At 41.0% G+C, this 17,057-nt stretch overlaps 1 protein-coding gene across 1 annotated transcript in view; it reads right to left on the reverse strand.

Annotated features, from left to right (window-relative positions):
- The window catches only part of APOO (apolipoprotein O), a 36,597-nt gene that overhangs the window by 706 nt on the left and 18,834 nt on the right, over positions 1 to 17,057 (reverse strand). The window contains exons 4-8 of the mRNA XM_063126480.1: positions 13,410 to 13,464; positions 9,089 to 9,184; positions 7,225 to 7,316; positions 4,208 to 4,315; positions 1,571 to 1,655 (exon numbers count right to left, since the gene is read on the reverse strand). Coding sequence (XP_062982550.1) covers positions 1,599 to 1,655; positions 4,208 to 4,315; positions 7,225 to 7,316; positions 9,089 to 9,184; positions 13,410 to 13,464 — 408 coding nt within the window. The 3' untranslated portion in view covers positions 1,571 to 1,598. The remainder of the gene's footprint in view (positions 1 to 1,570; positions 1,656 to 4,207; positions 4,316 to 7,224; positions 7,317 to 9,088; positions 9,185 to 13,409; positions 13,465 to 17,057) is intronic.

Raw genomic sequence — 17,057 nt, forward strand, 5'->3', positions numbered from 1 at the left:
TCTATTAATACTTTCATCTATAGTCCAAAACTATTAGAGCTAGTGAACAGGACAAATATTCATGTGTCAGCATCTTGAATTGTCTGTGGTAGAGCTAAAGCTAGGAGGTTCATATGGTTCAGGATGATTAGGTACTATCTTGATAAAAACTTTTTGTTTTTGTGATAACGCCCTCAACACTTTATCAACATTTCTAATGTGTCCACTGACCCAAAAAGTTGGGGACTCCTGCTATAGATAGAGTAGTACTAGCAATACATTACTTTCAGTCCCAATCCTTGCTTTATTTGAAATTCAAGAAAAACAAAATTGGAATTTTCAATAAGTCTAGAGCGTGACATCTCATTATCCGAGATCCAAACGGGTAGCTGTGGCTCTTTCCCAATCCCTGCCACAGCAAAAACTTTTAAGAGGAAGAAGGGCACATGTAGAGCTTACTTATATTGAATCAGATCTTTTGTCCATCTTGCCCTATAGCCTTCTGATTAGCAGCAGCTCGCCAAGATCTCTGTCCTGTCCAAAAACTTTTTGATTGGAAATGCCAGGCATGGCAAAGCATGATTTCTGCCACTGAACTGTGCACCTATGCAGGTTGTGCAAAATAGTGCTCTAGAGATAAGCCACACACATGAGTTATATCTTGTGTTCCTCTTTAAGAAGTTAAGCTTTTACAGAGTTCTAGGCTTTTCAAAGTATTTTATTGCTGTAGTTAAAAAGATTATGCAAACCATCTCACCTTTGGAATGGCCAAGAGAGATAACAAGTGTAATAAAACACAGCCAATGGTTTTAAAAGTGGTACTACACCATGTTCTGTTCGAGTATTTAATACTTGCATTTGGAGTGAGAAAAATTAAGAAACGTAAGAAAAAATATAGTTTTATTTAGTGGTAAACATCAATGCACTTGTTAAATGAGCACATTTGCAAGAGAAATAGGGATTTATTTTTAGCGAAATAGGAATTTCAATTGACGATTGCATGTGTTGTCCAAACCTTAAACTGTGGTTAATCTTACCCATGGTTAATCTCAACCATGGTTAGTGAAAATGGGACATGGAAGCATCCAATCTCCTTGCAGCCATGTTAGAATAGATGGAAGAAGAGGACTATGTGAGCTTGGGGGAAACTTGTAATGCTGTGGCTTACCTCCAATTATCACTCATTTGAATATCTAGCTCAGTAATGCCTACTCTGGCTGGTAACAGCTCTTCAGGGTCTCAGGTAGAGATCTTTCACATCATTACCTAATCCTATTAACTGGAGATTCTGAGAACTGTATATGGAATTCTCTTCAAGCAAAGTTAGTGCTTTATAAGTGAGCTATGGCCCCTCTCCTTGGAAATTCAAGTTCCTTTGTTTAACTTTATATACATATTACATTTATTTGCCTACTCTACAACTGCTGCTACCTAGAGCAAAATTCAGCAGTACTTATTTAAAATGAACTATATATTATAAGAACAATGGATCTCCTTTGTTCTCTGCAACCTGTATTCCTTACAGAAGGACAATTTGAATAAAAGATTGGAAATAATTGTAGTTTTTGTTGTAAGAGCCATGATACTGTACCTGTTTAAATTAAAAGCATTAGAGAATTCTATTTTATTGCTTTTTCTGCTTGTACCTTCACTGTTTTGTCACTCTCCATATCACCCTTAAAAAAAGACATAGATTGAAGTTACACAGAAGCAAAGGTCACTGGCAGATACCTTATCCAGCAAAGAAATTCCTACAAAACTATTTGCCTCTATAAAATATTTGCTGTTTCCGATTCCATAATCCTCATGCTTAGACTAATTCTAAAACATTACCTATTTTTCCCTCTGTGTATTATTTTGCGGTCTGTGTAAAGCCTGTGACTAATTTTGGATGTTCAGTAAAGCACTGCCATGTATTGCAGACTGACTGTAATTTCCAAGCCCAGCCTATGGACAGAAAGGCCTTGAGTGATCGAGTGAGATACATTTGAATGTATCAGACACCTGGAGTAAAAAGCAAGGCAGGCTTGCTCAGAGTTAGGACAACTTAGACCATTACATTTTTTTTGTATTTGTAAAAAAGTATTTTAGAGGAAATTAATTGATTCCTATATGTTTTCCTTAAGATTTTTTTCTAATTTAAGGTACTGAACAGTTCACGTGATCCCAGATTTGAGAGGTTGCCTAATCAATCTGATCTGTTAATAATGCTATTCTTATTGAGACTATCAGTTAAACCAGGGTACCTGACCTTTCTGGCCCAAAGGGCTCCATTTTGTACTATTTCAGGGGGGCAAGATCTACATGGACACATATATATGCCATGTTTATGTGACTGGGAATGAGCAACATGAACCTTTGGGTTTGCATGCTTTTCCTCGCCTCTCAACTTTCTTTTGAACAGAAGGGAACAACTTCCACCATAGAACAAACCACAATTCCATGTTATGCTTGAACTTGTTTTGTTCTAGTCAAAGTTGTTTTGTTTAAATTAAGATCTGATACCACGGGTTTGATCCTATTTTGCTGAAACCGTCCTGCTCCAATCAGGTGCCCTCCAGATGTTTTGGACTACAACTCCCATCATGCCTGACCACCGGCCATGCTGGCTGGGGAAAAATATCTTGAGAGCACCAGTTTAAGGAGAACTGGCTTAAACTAAGTTTGGTTAGTACAATAATCAGTTCTGAGTTACAATGTTCGTTCTAAAGCACGCGGGGGGGGGGGGGAGAGAGACCTGTGATACTCTAAATCAGCGGTTCTCAACCTGTGGGTCGGGACCCCTTTGGGGGTCGAACGACCCTTTCACAGGGGTCGCCTAAGACCATCGGAAAACACATATTTCCGATGGTCTTAGGAAACTGTATTGACTGAACTATGTCATGTATCATCTTTTGTATTATTAAAGCTATCGTTATGTATTATTTTCATTAGCAAACCATCCCATGACAATGGATCATGTAGAGAAGAACGAAAATAATTTTATGGTTGGGGGTCACCACAACATGAGGAACTGTATTAAAGGGTCACGGCATTAGGAAGGTTGAGAACCGCTGCTCTAAATGATGTTGGATTGCAATTCCATTCAGTCCCAGCCCATATGGCCAATGCCAAGGGATGCGTGGAGTTGAAGTCCAAAAACAGCAGAAGGGGCACAGCTCCCCCACCCCTATTTTAAAGAGAAAGGGGAAGCTTTCACTCTTCCTCTTGCACAAAGAACAACGATGACACAAGGGGAGAAGGCGTGCACTCGCCTAAAGCTCATTCCAAATCACTAAGCCGTGATTGAGGCGACTGTCTGAAGTTATCCCCAACCAGACAGATTACATAGCCAAACTAGACCAGCCCCTAGGCCTGTAGAACAGTTAACAAACTCCCAACTGTCTGGAACATTCTGGTGGTGGCATCAATCCCTCTTATCTAGGAGAAGATACACTGCTAAATGAAAAGACTATATATATTTTTAGGAAAGTTAATTCTGATGGTTGCATTTTCAGTCAGAGCAGGTATTAACTGATTTAGGGCAGGCAATCCTTGTTTGTTGCACAGACTTTTATCACAAGTGGTGGTTATCTCCCCTTATGAACACATGTGCGTCCTTATGTCAACTCAGCTGGGACATTTATGTACACACAGAAGTTATTGTGCTGCTGTGATGTCTGGTTTCCCCCCCCCCCCAACCCCCGCACCCTCTGCATAAACACATTTTTTCTTTCTCTTGATAGACACTGAAATATCAGCCTTTGAAGCACATGTGTATTGTAAACATCCCTCAAAAAGGCACAGTACGTCCCATGTTTGCAGATAAAGGAATCAAAAACACTAATGTGAAGCAATGGACTGGATAGTTAACAACCTTTAAATATCTGCATTTTTTTTAAGCCTAAATAAGTTCTCTTGCTTGTTACATGGGAACACTACTTTAATATATGGTGGTCTTAAAATTGAGTAGTGCAGCTGAGAAACATAAGAAACATAAGAAGAATGAGAACTAGGTTAATTCAAGAATAAACTGTTACTATGAGCAGCAGATACAAGATCTTGAAAAAAAGTTAGAAATACTGACTTCTCTGTACCTTTGACCTAAGTGGAATGAAATCTAGACACAATTCTAATTAAGATGAAAACAGGAATATAAGCTATTATAGCCTGTCTTTATGGCAAACATTAATACTGGACACCTTGTGTACACATACCTTTAGGACCACAAACCTCTCAGATGTCATACCTTGTCACTTGCTTTTGCAGATTTTTTCTTTTTTGGACTATCTTTCCAGAGAGATTCTATATTTATGTATGCCTGCAGACTCCAGTCATATACCTGAGCACCAGTTACCTGTGATAAACCAGAGTTCTGATAAGATCCGTCAATTTAACAGTAATATTTTCCATTTTATTTTAGGCTTTACTGGCATCAAGACATTTTGTCAGGACTGCTAGTCAAGTCACTTTTATTGTATTTAGCCATAGGCCGTTACAACCAAGCACTGACCCTGCCTAATAATGGCTGGGGAAATTATACATTTCACAATCAAACAGCCACCTCATTTAAAATATTTGCTGGATCTATTTTGCTGTTACAGCAGAAGGCCACCCTACATATGGTGTATTGATCTCCATCTGATAAATTAAAAATAATATCACTCACACACACACACACTCAAGGATAAAGGATGGAACAAAAAATTATCTCATCTCTTCACACAGGCACTATAATACACAATATCTTCAACATGGCCAGTGTCACTACCTGGGCTGCTTTATCAAATATTTACAAATGTCAACAGTAATGACGACGACGACTATTATTAATTATTATTATTATTATTATTATTATTATTATTATCATTATTATTATTATCCCGCCTCTCCCTCTGTATTGAGGCAGGGAACAACACTAAATAAAATATAATACATAAAATTAATTAAAATTAGTTAAAACCAATACAATATTAAAATAACAATCACAGCATCTTAAAATTCTTAGGTTTAAAATTCTTCTGGGTAGGCCTGCTGGAAGAGACTAGTCTTTACGGCTGTCTTAAACTCTGAGAGAGCTTTAAGCTGATGAATCTCTTCCGGCAGGCCATTCCAGTCTGGGGACTGCAGAAGAAAAGTTCTAATAAATCTGATGTTGCTCACAATGGCAGCCGTAAAGGTCTCTAATGTTGCCGAAATGGCCCTTCATGGCTGTTGTCATGCACAATATTAGATGTACAAAAATCTGGAGTCCCCATCTTGTATTAAAACGGTGGCTTGCATGGAGGATGGACGGCTGCTGGGCGCAAGCGGATGGGTCCATAAAGTCCAAGCTAGGTTCAGGGAGGTGGGGCGAGTACAATAGATTCCTGAATTCAGTCAAGTGCCCGTGACATCCCTAATCCACCATGCATCCTTTAGATTACTGGAACTCCTTCCTTGCTGATCTTCCTTACAATGTATTTTATTGCCTTAATTTATAACGCTTCTGCAAAGCAATCTTTGCCACCGTGTCACCCTTTTGAATCTGTTCTTCTTTATACTTTTAAAGACAATCACCTCTATTGCCCATTTGTGAATTCTTGATCTTTTCCCATATGTCTTGTCCCTGTCATGTAGGCTGAGAGCCCTCTGAGCAGGGCCTACATCATGTCTACGAGCTTAACAAGATTGCTGAATTCATATTGCAGGTGTTTGTAGGTGTTTTTCCACACTTTAAAAAAAGCTGTTTTGTTTTATTTTTAAATGTTTTGTCAGTGTTAAAGATCTTGACTTGGATCCTAAGGTAAGTCAACTTAAGGAAGTTCATGGAAGGGAAGTTTCCCTTTCCCTCTGCCCCCAGTAGCCTCCTGCGGCTCTATCCTACATTATCCAGGAGGGCCCCCAGACACTCCAGATAGGATTTTCAACGGTCTCAGATGGCTGAAGGAAAGAACGAGAGGACAGGAAGCTTTCCTTCTGTTAACCTAAATTTATATTAGGATACAAATCAGTAAAAACAAATCACAGCCTTATACAAAGTATAGTCAGATATGGGCTTGAAAGATGCTTAAAAGTAGCTTAGGACAGCTTGAGAAAAGAAAATTAGAACTAGCTCTCCATAAGGGAAGTTCAAAGAACTGATACATAGAAAATGATTAATTATTAACTTAAGACTCTAAGCCAGCTTGTAAACACATTGGGCTGCATCTGTAAGTGACATCTTTGTATTTCAAAGCATATTACTTCTAGAATTCATTCAATATTGCATTGCAGCAACCACCCTACAATTGTTTTCTTCTTCTGGATAAAGGTTAGGTTTCTTAAGGAGTGGCCTGATTACTACCTCTTTTAAAGTGGTTGACAACACTCCTTCTCTCAAAGAGGAAATTACAACCTCCTGCATCCAGCTGGTTATCACCTCCCTACTAAATGTAATAAGCCAAGAAGGGCAAGGGTCAATTATATAAGTAATTCGCCAAATATGACCAAGCACCTTGTTCACATTCTTAGGCCTCAACAACTGAAACTCATCTAAAACAACTGGACTAGAAGGAGTTCTGCACACCTCCACTATTGGACTGCACTAACTGTGGAGTCCAAGTCTTGATGGATGTGAGTGACTATACTTTCAAAATGTCGCACAAATTTGTTACAGTGTGCTACCGAGGGTGCAACTAACTTTCTCTCTCTGGGCCAGATTGCAATCGTCCCTTCTCCGCCCAGAAAAGCATTGCTGAAGGCTATGAGGATGCAATGGAAGTGGAAAAGAAATGATTCTTTTGCCACCCTCACTGCCACAGATAGGTTTACAGTATTAATATATGTGAATATCTTTCTGCAGGTCTACCTTGAGAAGATTTTCAGAAAAATAATTACACAACTATGTTAGAACACTTCTCCCATATATGGGATCTAAGAAGGACCTAGGGAATACAAATATGAGAAGAAGCCCATGTGGGGTTTTGAGCATGTATGTTTCATAGATAGTTCAATGATGAACACTGTATCAGACGTGGAAACTCTAAAATTATTATTATTAATAATAATTTTATTTACTCGCCTCTCCATTCTGATCGAGGCAGAGAACAACAGTAAATATAAATAAACATAAAACCTGCCTAACTGATACTGATACTGAAATGCAAGCCTTTTGCCATAAAAATAAGCTGTAGGTATGTCATTCCAAAGGCAAGGACAACAGCAGATGAAAGCATCTACCATACTGAAAGCCACATTTAAAGATATATGAATAGAAAGAAAATGTTATTTCTCACAATTACTAACCTTAGCAATCGCAATGGCTTGCTGTGGATAGTAGAGAGAGGCACCTATCCCTATGAAGCTTACTGGATACACAAACCTCTTTATTTTGGAACCTGTTGTAGAAGAAAGATACATTATTTTTCATGTTTTTCAACAATGGCAACTGATGTTCTGAATGTGAGCTACTCATTAAAGCACAAATTTAAGGTGATCAAAACATTAACACACAAGTTCTTCAGCCATACTAAGTTACGCAAACTCACACAATATGGTTTCCTACAAGAGTTATTTTGACAGGGAGTAGGTTGTGGATGAAAGTGTTTACACAACAGCGTTCAATTAGGTACAAAGGTACAGTGGGATAGGATTTAAAGATCAAGGTAGTGAAGAACAAAGCAATGCTGAATGCTGAGAGCACACTACCCTGGCTTATGAGCCTTTTGCAGATCCTGACCACAAGATCCTAAATTCTTATGTGCAATCATCAGGAGTAGACCCATTTTTTACATTTTAAGTGAAAGCCAAAGTGTCCCAGGAAGCAAAGAAAGCTGCCAAGTTCTGCATGACAGAAGTGATAACATGGATCCTATCAGTTACTGCTTGTTAGTCTTTTAAATGCAGCACAATCTGGATTCGAGAGCTAATTTATTCAGTAGTTTCCAAGGACTGTGAGCTACTAGGTTTGTTGCTATATTAAAACATGTGCATGTTAAGTGTAGCCTGATAGCCTTTTTTCCCTTATTTAATATGATAGGCATGAAGGAAAGATGACAAGAGTTCTTCAGGACTAGGTCCTCCTCAATAATTTCTGATCTGTCACTGCATCTACCCAAGTCATGATGATCATGAAGACTAGTTCTACAGTTAAAATATTGCTTGTATAGTATCTGAACAAATTAGTAATTCCTCTACTCCTAATAACTGTGTTTATGTTCCTAAAGAGTTCACTGAAGAGGGCAATGTTTTGTGCACTTTACCATAGACCCTAAAGTCTTCAAGGAACATAAAAGATGCCTTCTCCCATGCCAAAGCATTGGCCCATCTAGCTCAGTATAGTCTACACTGACTGATAGAGAAGCCCCAGGGCTTTAGACAGAGGTCTTTCCCTCCCACTACCTTGGAGATGCCAGGGAATGAACTTCAGATTTCTGGATGCAAAACCTGTGCTCGGCTGTAATCTATGGCCTTTCCTCCCCCTCCCCCCCCCAAACACAGAGACTATGACCCTGTTCAGATGACACACTAAGCCACAGTGGTTAAGCATTTTGGGCTAAACCTTTTTTATTTATTGCATTTTGATCCCACCATTTTTCCTCCAAGGAACCCAACATAATCCTTCTCCTCTCCATTTTATCACTGGCCCAAAGTCACCCAGTGAACTTGCATGGCCGAGTGGGGACTAGAACCTGGATCTCCCGACTCCCAGTCCAACACTCTAGCCACTACACCACACTGCTTAGCATGTTGTGTGCATTATTCCTAACCATAGTGTCTACCTAACCACAGTTTAAACATGCTCACTAACTATTTGCTGCAAAAGTGTTAGTGATCTAACCATGGCTTAGCATGTTGTCTGATCAGACCCAATGTGGATAATAACGCTAATTCAAAAAACTATACCTATGTAGAAGACTTTGAAGAGGCATTAGAGCAAGATGGGCAACCTGAGGATGTTTTGGCCTATGTCCCCTATTATCCCTCATGTTTGGCTATGCTGGGTAGCACTGATGGAAATTGTAGGCCAAAACATCCGATGGGCCAAAAGTTGCTCACTCCTGCATTAGAGGAACATTAAAATCCACACTATTCTAGTTCAAGATTCACGTCACTGAAGAAGTAGGTTTACACCAACATTTGAAAATAGACATAGCAAATTGTCACATACCTTTAGCCAGGAACAATCCAACAAGACCCGCAAAACCTATGACACCAAGCCTTGGATAAAATCCTGGAGGTGGGTTTTTCAGAAGCACAAAGCCTTCTAAAAGAAAAAGCAGACCACAGCATATCATACATACATGAAGGATACACTTTTCAAAGGATCAATTAAATTTAGAAGCATTAATTATATTTATATCTCCTAGGACAAATAACTGGTACAACTACAAATGTCTTATTTTATTTAAATACCACCTTAACTCCAAGGACCACAAGACAGTGGACCTAGTTCTCATCCTCACAATAACCCTATGAGGCATGTTAGGCTGAGATAGTGATTGGCACAAGTTCACACAGTGAGCTTCAGAGCTGAGTGGGGATTTGAATCTGCACCTCCCTTGTCCAACACTTTAAAATAGAATTTTAAAACACTTTAAAATTCTTAAATAGAGAATTAGAATTATTAATTCTTCAAACAAGTTCAATGGATTTCTTGTTTCAACTACGAACAAGTACAATTCTGGTGGCAACTTAAAAAGTAACAAGCGTACTCCGGCATACGCTTTCATGTGTCATTGTTGTTGTTTATTCATTCAGTCGTTTCCGACTCTTCGTGACTTCATGGACCAGCCCACGCCAGAGCTTTCTGTCGGCTGTCGCCACCCCCAGCTCCCCCAAGGTCAAGTCTGTCACCTCCAGAATATCATCCATCCATCTTGCCCTTGGTTGGCCCCTCTTCCTTTTGCCTTCCACTTTCCCTAGCATCAGCCTCTTCTCCAGGGTATCCTGTCTTCTCATTATGTGGCCAAAGTACTTCAGTTTTGCCTTTAGTATCATTCCCTCAAGTGAGCAGTCTGGCTTTATTTCCTGGAGTATGGACTGGTTTGATCTTCTTGCAGTCCAAGGCACTCTCAGGATTTTCCTCCAACACCACAGTTCAAAAGCATCTATCTTCCTTCGCTCAGCTTTCCTTATGGTCCAGCTCTCGCAGCCATAGGTTACTACGGGGAATACCATTACTTTAACTATGCGGACCTTTGTTGTCAGTGTGGTGTCTCTGCTCTTAACTATTTCATCAAGATTTGTCATTGCTCTCCTCCCAAGAAGTAAACGTCATAGCCCACTTCTAATGCATGAAGTGTTATCTTCAGTTGGAAGACAAAGCACACCAGAACACAATAGGCTTAGAACAATATAATAAAAGATAGGGAACCTATCATAAGCAAAATTCCTTTATAGTATTTCCAACAATGGTAAAACGGGGAACAATTGAGTGAAACTGCAAAGCAAAAAAATGCACCTCTTTCTAGGTTGGGGTGGACAATACTTGGGCCTGCATGTGCCCCCACAATAGCTGTTTTTGTGCCCACCACCAAATTTGCTGCCTCGGAAGGGTGTGTGTCTGTATTATTGCAGCTAGAAGGCCCAGCAATGTAAGAGATAGATGTGAACCATTACTATGAATATGTAAACAAAGCCCACTGAAAAAACAAAACGTCTTTGCTACAAGACCTGTTACTGCTTTTTGCTGCAGCAGAAATTGCAGAAATATGAACACTGGAATTTGTTCATATTTGATTCGTTCTCCCTAAAATTTACAGAAGATTTTAAAGTAATAATAAAACAAAGCACCTGTTTCAGAAACTTGCAAGTATTTGCTATTTAATCTTTTTTGACCGTGGCCAGTCTCAAATGCTACAGCGATAAAGCAGGGCTGTGAATAATCTCTCGCATTTGCAGCTAACACCTTTAAAAATAAATTCTGCTTTGCCTGCCTTTGCATCATCCATGGTTAGTTAGATGTGACATGAGAGTTTCAGAATCGGGCTGCAAGGCTTTAATCCTTTCAATGAAAATAGTCCCCAGCCCATGTGCAGAAGATTTAACTAGGGGGCAATTAGCACCTGGGGAAGGAGCAATTTTCAACCAGAAAATAGCATAGAGAAAAGAATTAGAAGACAATTACAGAACTCTCCTATATCAAGTCTGGTTTGACTGCCAGTCAAATTATTCTAAATAAGTATCCTTCTGTTTCCCACATCCTATTAACTACTTGTTCTCTATGGTAGGAGTGCCAGAAAGCGCTCCTGCACATCAGAGCACCATATTTCCCTTCCACCATGCCTACATATACACTCTGTCATCCCTCACAATTGCTCTCAAGGGTTGGGGGACCCTCTGGAATAGAACCGGATATGGCATGGAGGGCTGCAGTGGTGGGTGGGTGGGAGAGACATCTGCAACAATTATGTGTGCCACCTTAAGTGACTGGAAGGGCTTTCCACTAAGGAAAAAACATCGCTGGATATAACTGATTATGTTCTAGGAAAGGGATGAGCAACTTCTGGGGTCAGTGAGCCCCATTGCCCTGCCCTGCCCCACCCCTGCCATTACCAGCATTGCCACCAAATTTGCTGTCATGGGAGCCGCAAAAAAGCATCAATTTTGAAAAGACAGAAGGCCTGCAAGGAGTGTGAGCTTTGTTTTCACTCTCCAAGAAGCTTCTAGGACAGCAAATTTGGTGGAGGTGGATGGGGGCGGGACGACACAAAAACAACAGACAGGGAGGCTACATGCAGGCCACATGATGTCCACCTGTGCCCTACAAAGGGAAGCATTTAAAGATTTTTGTTTGTTTTGCAATTTCACTGAACTGTTTATCAAAAATAGCATAAAGATATTTTGCTTGTAACAGTTTTCCTATGTTCCTTGTATTACATTGTTTGGTGCCTAATGTGCGCCATTAAAACAAATGCACTGCATCAAATGAATGTGCAGCAACTAATTGGTGCCTCATTGGTCTATGCAGCAAAGGTGCAGAAATACGAGTAGCCAGTAGTGACAGAAAAAGATAGAAGCATTTCCTCGTTTCAATAGGTCAATAAGACTGGGCTGCTTATAGTCTGTGCCTAGATGTTTGTATAGGAGCACTGACACAGAGTATTTCAACACAAGCTCAGAGTTCATAGATTTTGAGGAAGCCCTAAAACCTTGTGACCGGTGATTGTGGGAGGCCTAGACATGTTTTTGGCTGCCAAAACAGCCTTGCATCACCTCACAGCATCGTTCTCCAACTTCTCCCCACCAACAGGGTCTCCCTTTCTTTATAGTGTGCTATCCAACTTTGCCACTTTAGTGCCGTAAATGTGTGTTTGTTGACAACTGTGCCACAGACCACATCAATGTGCCAGACCGCTGTAAATATGCTACAGACCACATCAGCTAAGACTGTGCTTGCGTTGTCAAGATATCACTCCTTCCTAAGTGCTGGACGCATCAAAGTTTTTTTCTGGGGGAAACCCTACCCTTCCTCTAGGCACCTGCCGCCCTGAGACTAATTTCATGTTGCCTACAGCCTATTCTCAAAAGCCCCTGGATGAGATCAAGTTCAGACATCTGGCAAGAGGAATCTGTCCCTTCTCTAGTGGCTTGTTGGATGGTATGGAAAAAGGAGGTGGCAGGAAGAGAGAGAAAAGCAAGTGGGAGAAAAAGAGAACCACTCACTTTTGGCTCTTCTATCTAACATTGGTGTTGGCGCTGCTCACCTCCGGAATTATCCATAAGGGAATGAGGCACTTGACAGAGAAAAGGTTGCCAACCCCTGCTCTAGATATTGACTGAGTTTAAGCAAGGTTTGGTGGGCACCATTTCCCTAATTACCCTAGCACAGCTTGTTGTGTCATCCAAACCCAGGCAGTATGGCTTGTTTGAGAGGGAAACAACCCTCGAATAACACATGGTTGGATCTTAGGTTATTTGAGGATTGTTTCCCCCTCAAATAAGTCATGTCACCTGGTTTCAGACAACACAACAAGCCATGCCTGGACAGGTAATTAGGCAAATACTACCCAGCACATCACCATGGCTTGTTTAAGCTGTGGTGATTGTGCAAACCAGACTAATGTCATCACTGCTGTTGTGACGGTGCTAAGAGGTGATGGGAATTATATGCTAACACATCTGTAGGGCAGGGTGCCCTAAGAATAAATGTAGCTGAAGCACTTAAAAAAAGCATATTTGCTTTTTTTAAATGCTCCAAATATACCCACACACAAGTGCTATCAAAGAAAACATTTTTGTCATATGGAAAAGAAGTAAAGTATATTTTGGAACTTGAGGATTTAAAAAAATCCCGTGACTCCACCTTCTACATATTCTTTCACTATTATTTGGAGAACATATGATTAAGATAAGGTAACACAAACAATGATCACAAACATGGATAAGTAAGTAGGACAGCATTCAGTGTAGTTTCAATCTAACAGAATACATAACATTGTATTATAATCTTGCCACATAACCACATCATTTAGTTACAGAAATCTTACCTCTAGCATATTCAGTTGCTTTTTCTACCTTTGGTGAGGCTTTGCCAGAAAAGTCCTAAAGACAGGAGGCAAACAGTGAAACAACTATTGCTATGTTTTAACTTGTGTGAACCGCCCATAGAGCTTCGGCTATTGGGCAGTATAAAAATGCAATAAATAAATAAATTTAAACAGAGGGGCAAGGTGTCTTGGCTTTACTGCTGTGGTTGGGGAAGAAGGGATGATATACTGTACAACAGAGAGTCCTCATAACGTAGCTATTCCCTCCCCAAGTAGCACCTATAGTTGCAGAGCATTGACAGAATGTTACTTTTCCTCTCTCTTCCTTCTTAGTTTTTCTAAGTGGGCTGGAACGACTAAGGGTACAATCATGTTTAGACAGGGGAAAAAAGTCCTACAACATTCAGCGTGCCCCAGCATGGCATGCTGGAAGTTGTAAGACCTTTTTCTGTCTAAATAAGCATAAGATTGCACCTTAACTCTGGGAAAAACTGAGAAGTAAAAATGCAGGTTGCTTACCTGTAACTGTAGTTCTTCGAGTGGTCATCTGTGCAGTCACACAAAATGGGCTCTGCGCCTGCGCGGAGTCTCGATCAGGAAAAAACTTCTATAGCTGAGGCGTTTTTGGCGGGAACCCCTCCCCCACGCTCGGAATGCGCATGAGCAAGCTGAGGGGTTCCCGCCCAGAAGCTCAGTTCATGGAGACCGACATTGTGGCCTCGAAACCGAGCAAAAATAAAAGCTGCCGGCATCAATGGAGACATCGATGCCGAACCCAGTGTCCTTACAGTAGTATTAAATGTTAGTATCGATGAAGGTGTCGATACCGAAATAAAGTTTTGTCAAAACAATGTTACTATATCCCTAGGGTAACTACCCGTATATATATATATAAATGTTATTAAGAAAGACATAAGTTACTATAGCTATTACACCAAAGTGGGGATGGTAGGGTGGGTTGTGTGACTGCACAGATGACCACTCGAAGAACTACGGTTACAGGTAAGCAACCTGCATTTCTTCTTCGTGGTCTCTGTGCATCACACAAAATGGGAGATTAGCGAGCTGACTTACAGGAGGTGGGTCGGTGTCCTTATGTCAATATCGATGAAAGAACAGCCCTCCCGAAAGAGCAGTCGGCTCTCGCTCTCGTGTCCAAGCGATAGTGCTTCACGAAAGTCGATGGCTTCGACCAAGTTGCAGCGCGGCAAAGTTCAGGGATGGAGATGCCCTTGCCGAAGGCTGTCGAGGTGGCCATCGCCCTTGTAGAATGGGCTTGGACATTTGTGTCCAGAGGGAGTTTGGCAAGTTGGTATGCCAGCTTGATAGTCTCAACGATCCATCGTGCAAGTCTTTGAGATGAAATAGGCATACCCTTATGTTGTCCCGGATAGGTGACAAACAAACGGGGTGACTTGCGAAAAGGTTCTGTATGCTGCTTATAAAAAGCTAACGTCCTTCGTACGTCCAGTGTATCTGTGATGATGGAGAAGGAAAAAACGCAGGAAGAACAATGTCCTGATTCAGATGGAATTCTGAAACCACCTTGGGCAGAAAGGCTATGTCAGGCCTTAATATGGCTTTATCCCTATGGGAAGTTAGATGAGGGGGATCTATACGGAGAGCTGCAAGCTCACTCGATCTCCGAGCCGTAGTAATGGCTATTAAAAAGGCCGTTTTAAAGGAGAGTAACCTGAGGTCTGTTGCGGCTAGTGGTTTGAACGGTTTTGAAGTTAATGAATTTAGTACAACTGAGATGCTCCAGGATGGTATACGTGCACGGATTGGTGGAGTTAAATTATTGAGTCCCTTCAAAAAGCGTTTTGACAGAGGATGTGAAAACACAGTTGAATTTTCTATATTGGACTGGACTGATGATATTGCTGATAGATATACGCGTATGGAAGACGTTGATAAGCCCTTTTCTGAGAGGGATAACAGAAATGTGAGAATTTGGTCCATGGTGAAAGAGAAAGGGTTGAAATTGTTATCTTTGGCAAATTTCTCAAAGGTAGTCCACTTTTGTGTATACGACTTCCAAGTGGATGGTTTCCTAGCTGCTTCTAGGATGTCTTGCAATCGAGTGGAAGTTACATCAGATTGGAGAACTGAATGTTCCATGCTGTTAACCTCAGAGTTTGTAGATTGGGGTGTCTGATTATGCCTTGTTGTTGTGTCAGCAGTGTTGGTAACAGTGGAAGCTGTCTGTATCGACTGTTCGACAATCGTAGAAGTGCGGCAAACCACGTTTGCCTCGGCCACCAGGGAGTGATCAAGATACAATTGGTCTTGTTGGCTATTATCTTGGCAATCACTCTGGGTATGATGAGAAAAGGAGGAAACGCGTAAAAGAGGGCGTTCGTCCATTGCAGTGTGAAGGCGTCGCCCAAGGAGTTCTTGCCTAGACCTGCTCGGCTGCAAAAATTGCAAATGATTTTGTTTGTCTCTGTGGCAAAAAGGTCGATGTCTGGCGTGTTCCATGTTTGGAATATTGATTTGGCTACAGTCTTGCTGAGTGTGCCAGATGATGGGAACGACTTAAGAAATCGGCTAGTATGTTTTCAGTGCCGGCAATATGGATGGCAGTGAAAGTGACATGTCTTGAGATGCACCAGTCGAAGATTTTCATTGTCAACTTTAGAAGACGTTCCGATTTGGTGCCACCCTCCTTGTTCAGATACGAAAACACTGTGGTATTGTCTGTGGCTATCTGTATAAAAAGTCCTGTAATCTGGGATTCGAACGCAACGAGAGCTCTTTGAACTGCTCGCAGTTCGAGAAGATTTATATGCTGTCTGGCTTCCTTCTTGGACCATAAGCCCTGGACAGTTAGGGAGCTTAAATGTGCGCCCCAACCATTCATTGACGCATCTGTTGTCAGTATCTTTGTTGGTTGTTCTTGACTGAACGGGATTCCCTGTGTTAGATGGTCGATTACCGTCCACCATACAAGAGAGTCTTTTACTCTTGTCGGAGGGTACAGTAAGAGATTTTTTGAGTCTTTTTGAGGATTGAAGTGTTTCAGAAACCAAGATTGAAGTGGTCGCATCTTTAGGCGGGCATATTGAACCACTGCCGTGGTGGAGGCCATAAGGCCTAATGACTGCTGTACTTTGAACACTGATATGTGGGTTCGACATCGAAAAGTGTGAGCAAGATGGATGATGCGTGTGCATCGAGAGGCCGGTAGGAAGGCTTGGGCGGATACGGAATCGAGAATCCCCCTGATGAACTGAATGACCTGTGAGGGGTTTAATTGGGATTTTTCATAGTTGATATAGAGGCCTAATTTACATAATAGACTGCAAGTAATTTGTATCGAATTTTGAAGTTGTTGTTTTGTTGGTGCTACAATAAGCCAATCATCAAGATATGGAAAAACTTCTACACCGTTGAGACGAAGGTGGGCACAGACGGTAGACATACATTTTGAAAAGACCCTTGGAGCTGTGGATAAGCCGAAAGGGAGAGTTCTGTATTGAAAGATGTTATGGCCAATTATAAAACGTAAATATCTTTGGTATGTGCCCTCCATCGCGATGTGGAAGTAGGCATCGCGAAGATCAATGGATGCAAACCATTGCCCTTTAAGTAATAGTGGGGTAATGGAAGCCAAAGAAACCATTCTAAACTTTTTGGTTGTGATAT

The sequence above is a fragment of the Elgaria multicarinata genome, chromosome 5 (assembly GCF_023053635.1).
Source record: "Elgaria multicarinata webbii isolate HBS135686 ecotype San Diego chromosome 5, rElgMul1.1.pri, whole genome shotgun sequence".
In the NCBI taxonomy this organism is placed as follows: domain Eukaryota; kingdom Metazoa; phylum Chordata; class Lepidosauria; order Squamata; family Anguidae; genus Elgaria; species Elgaria multicarinata.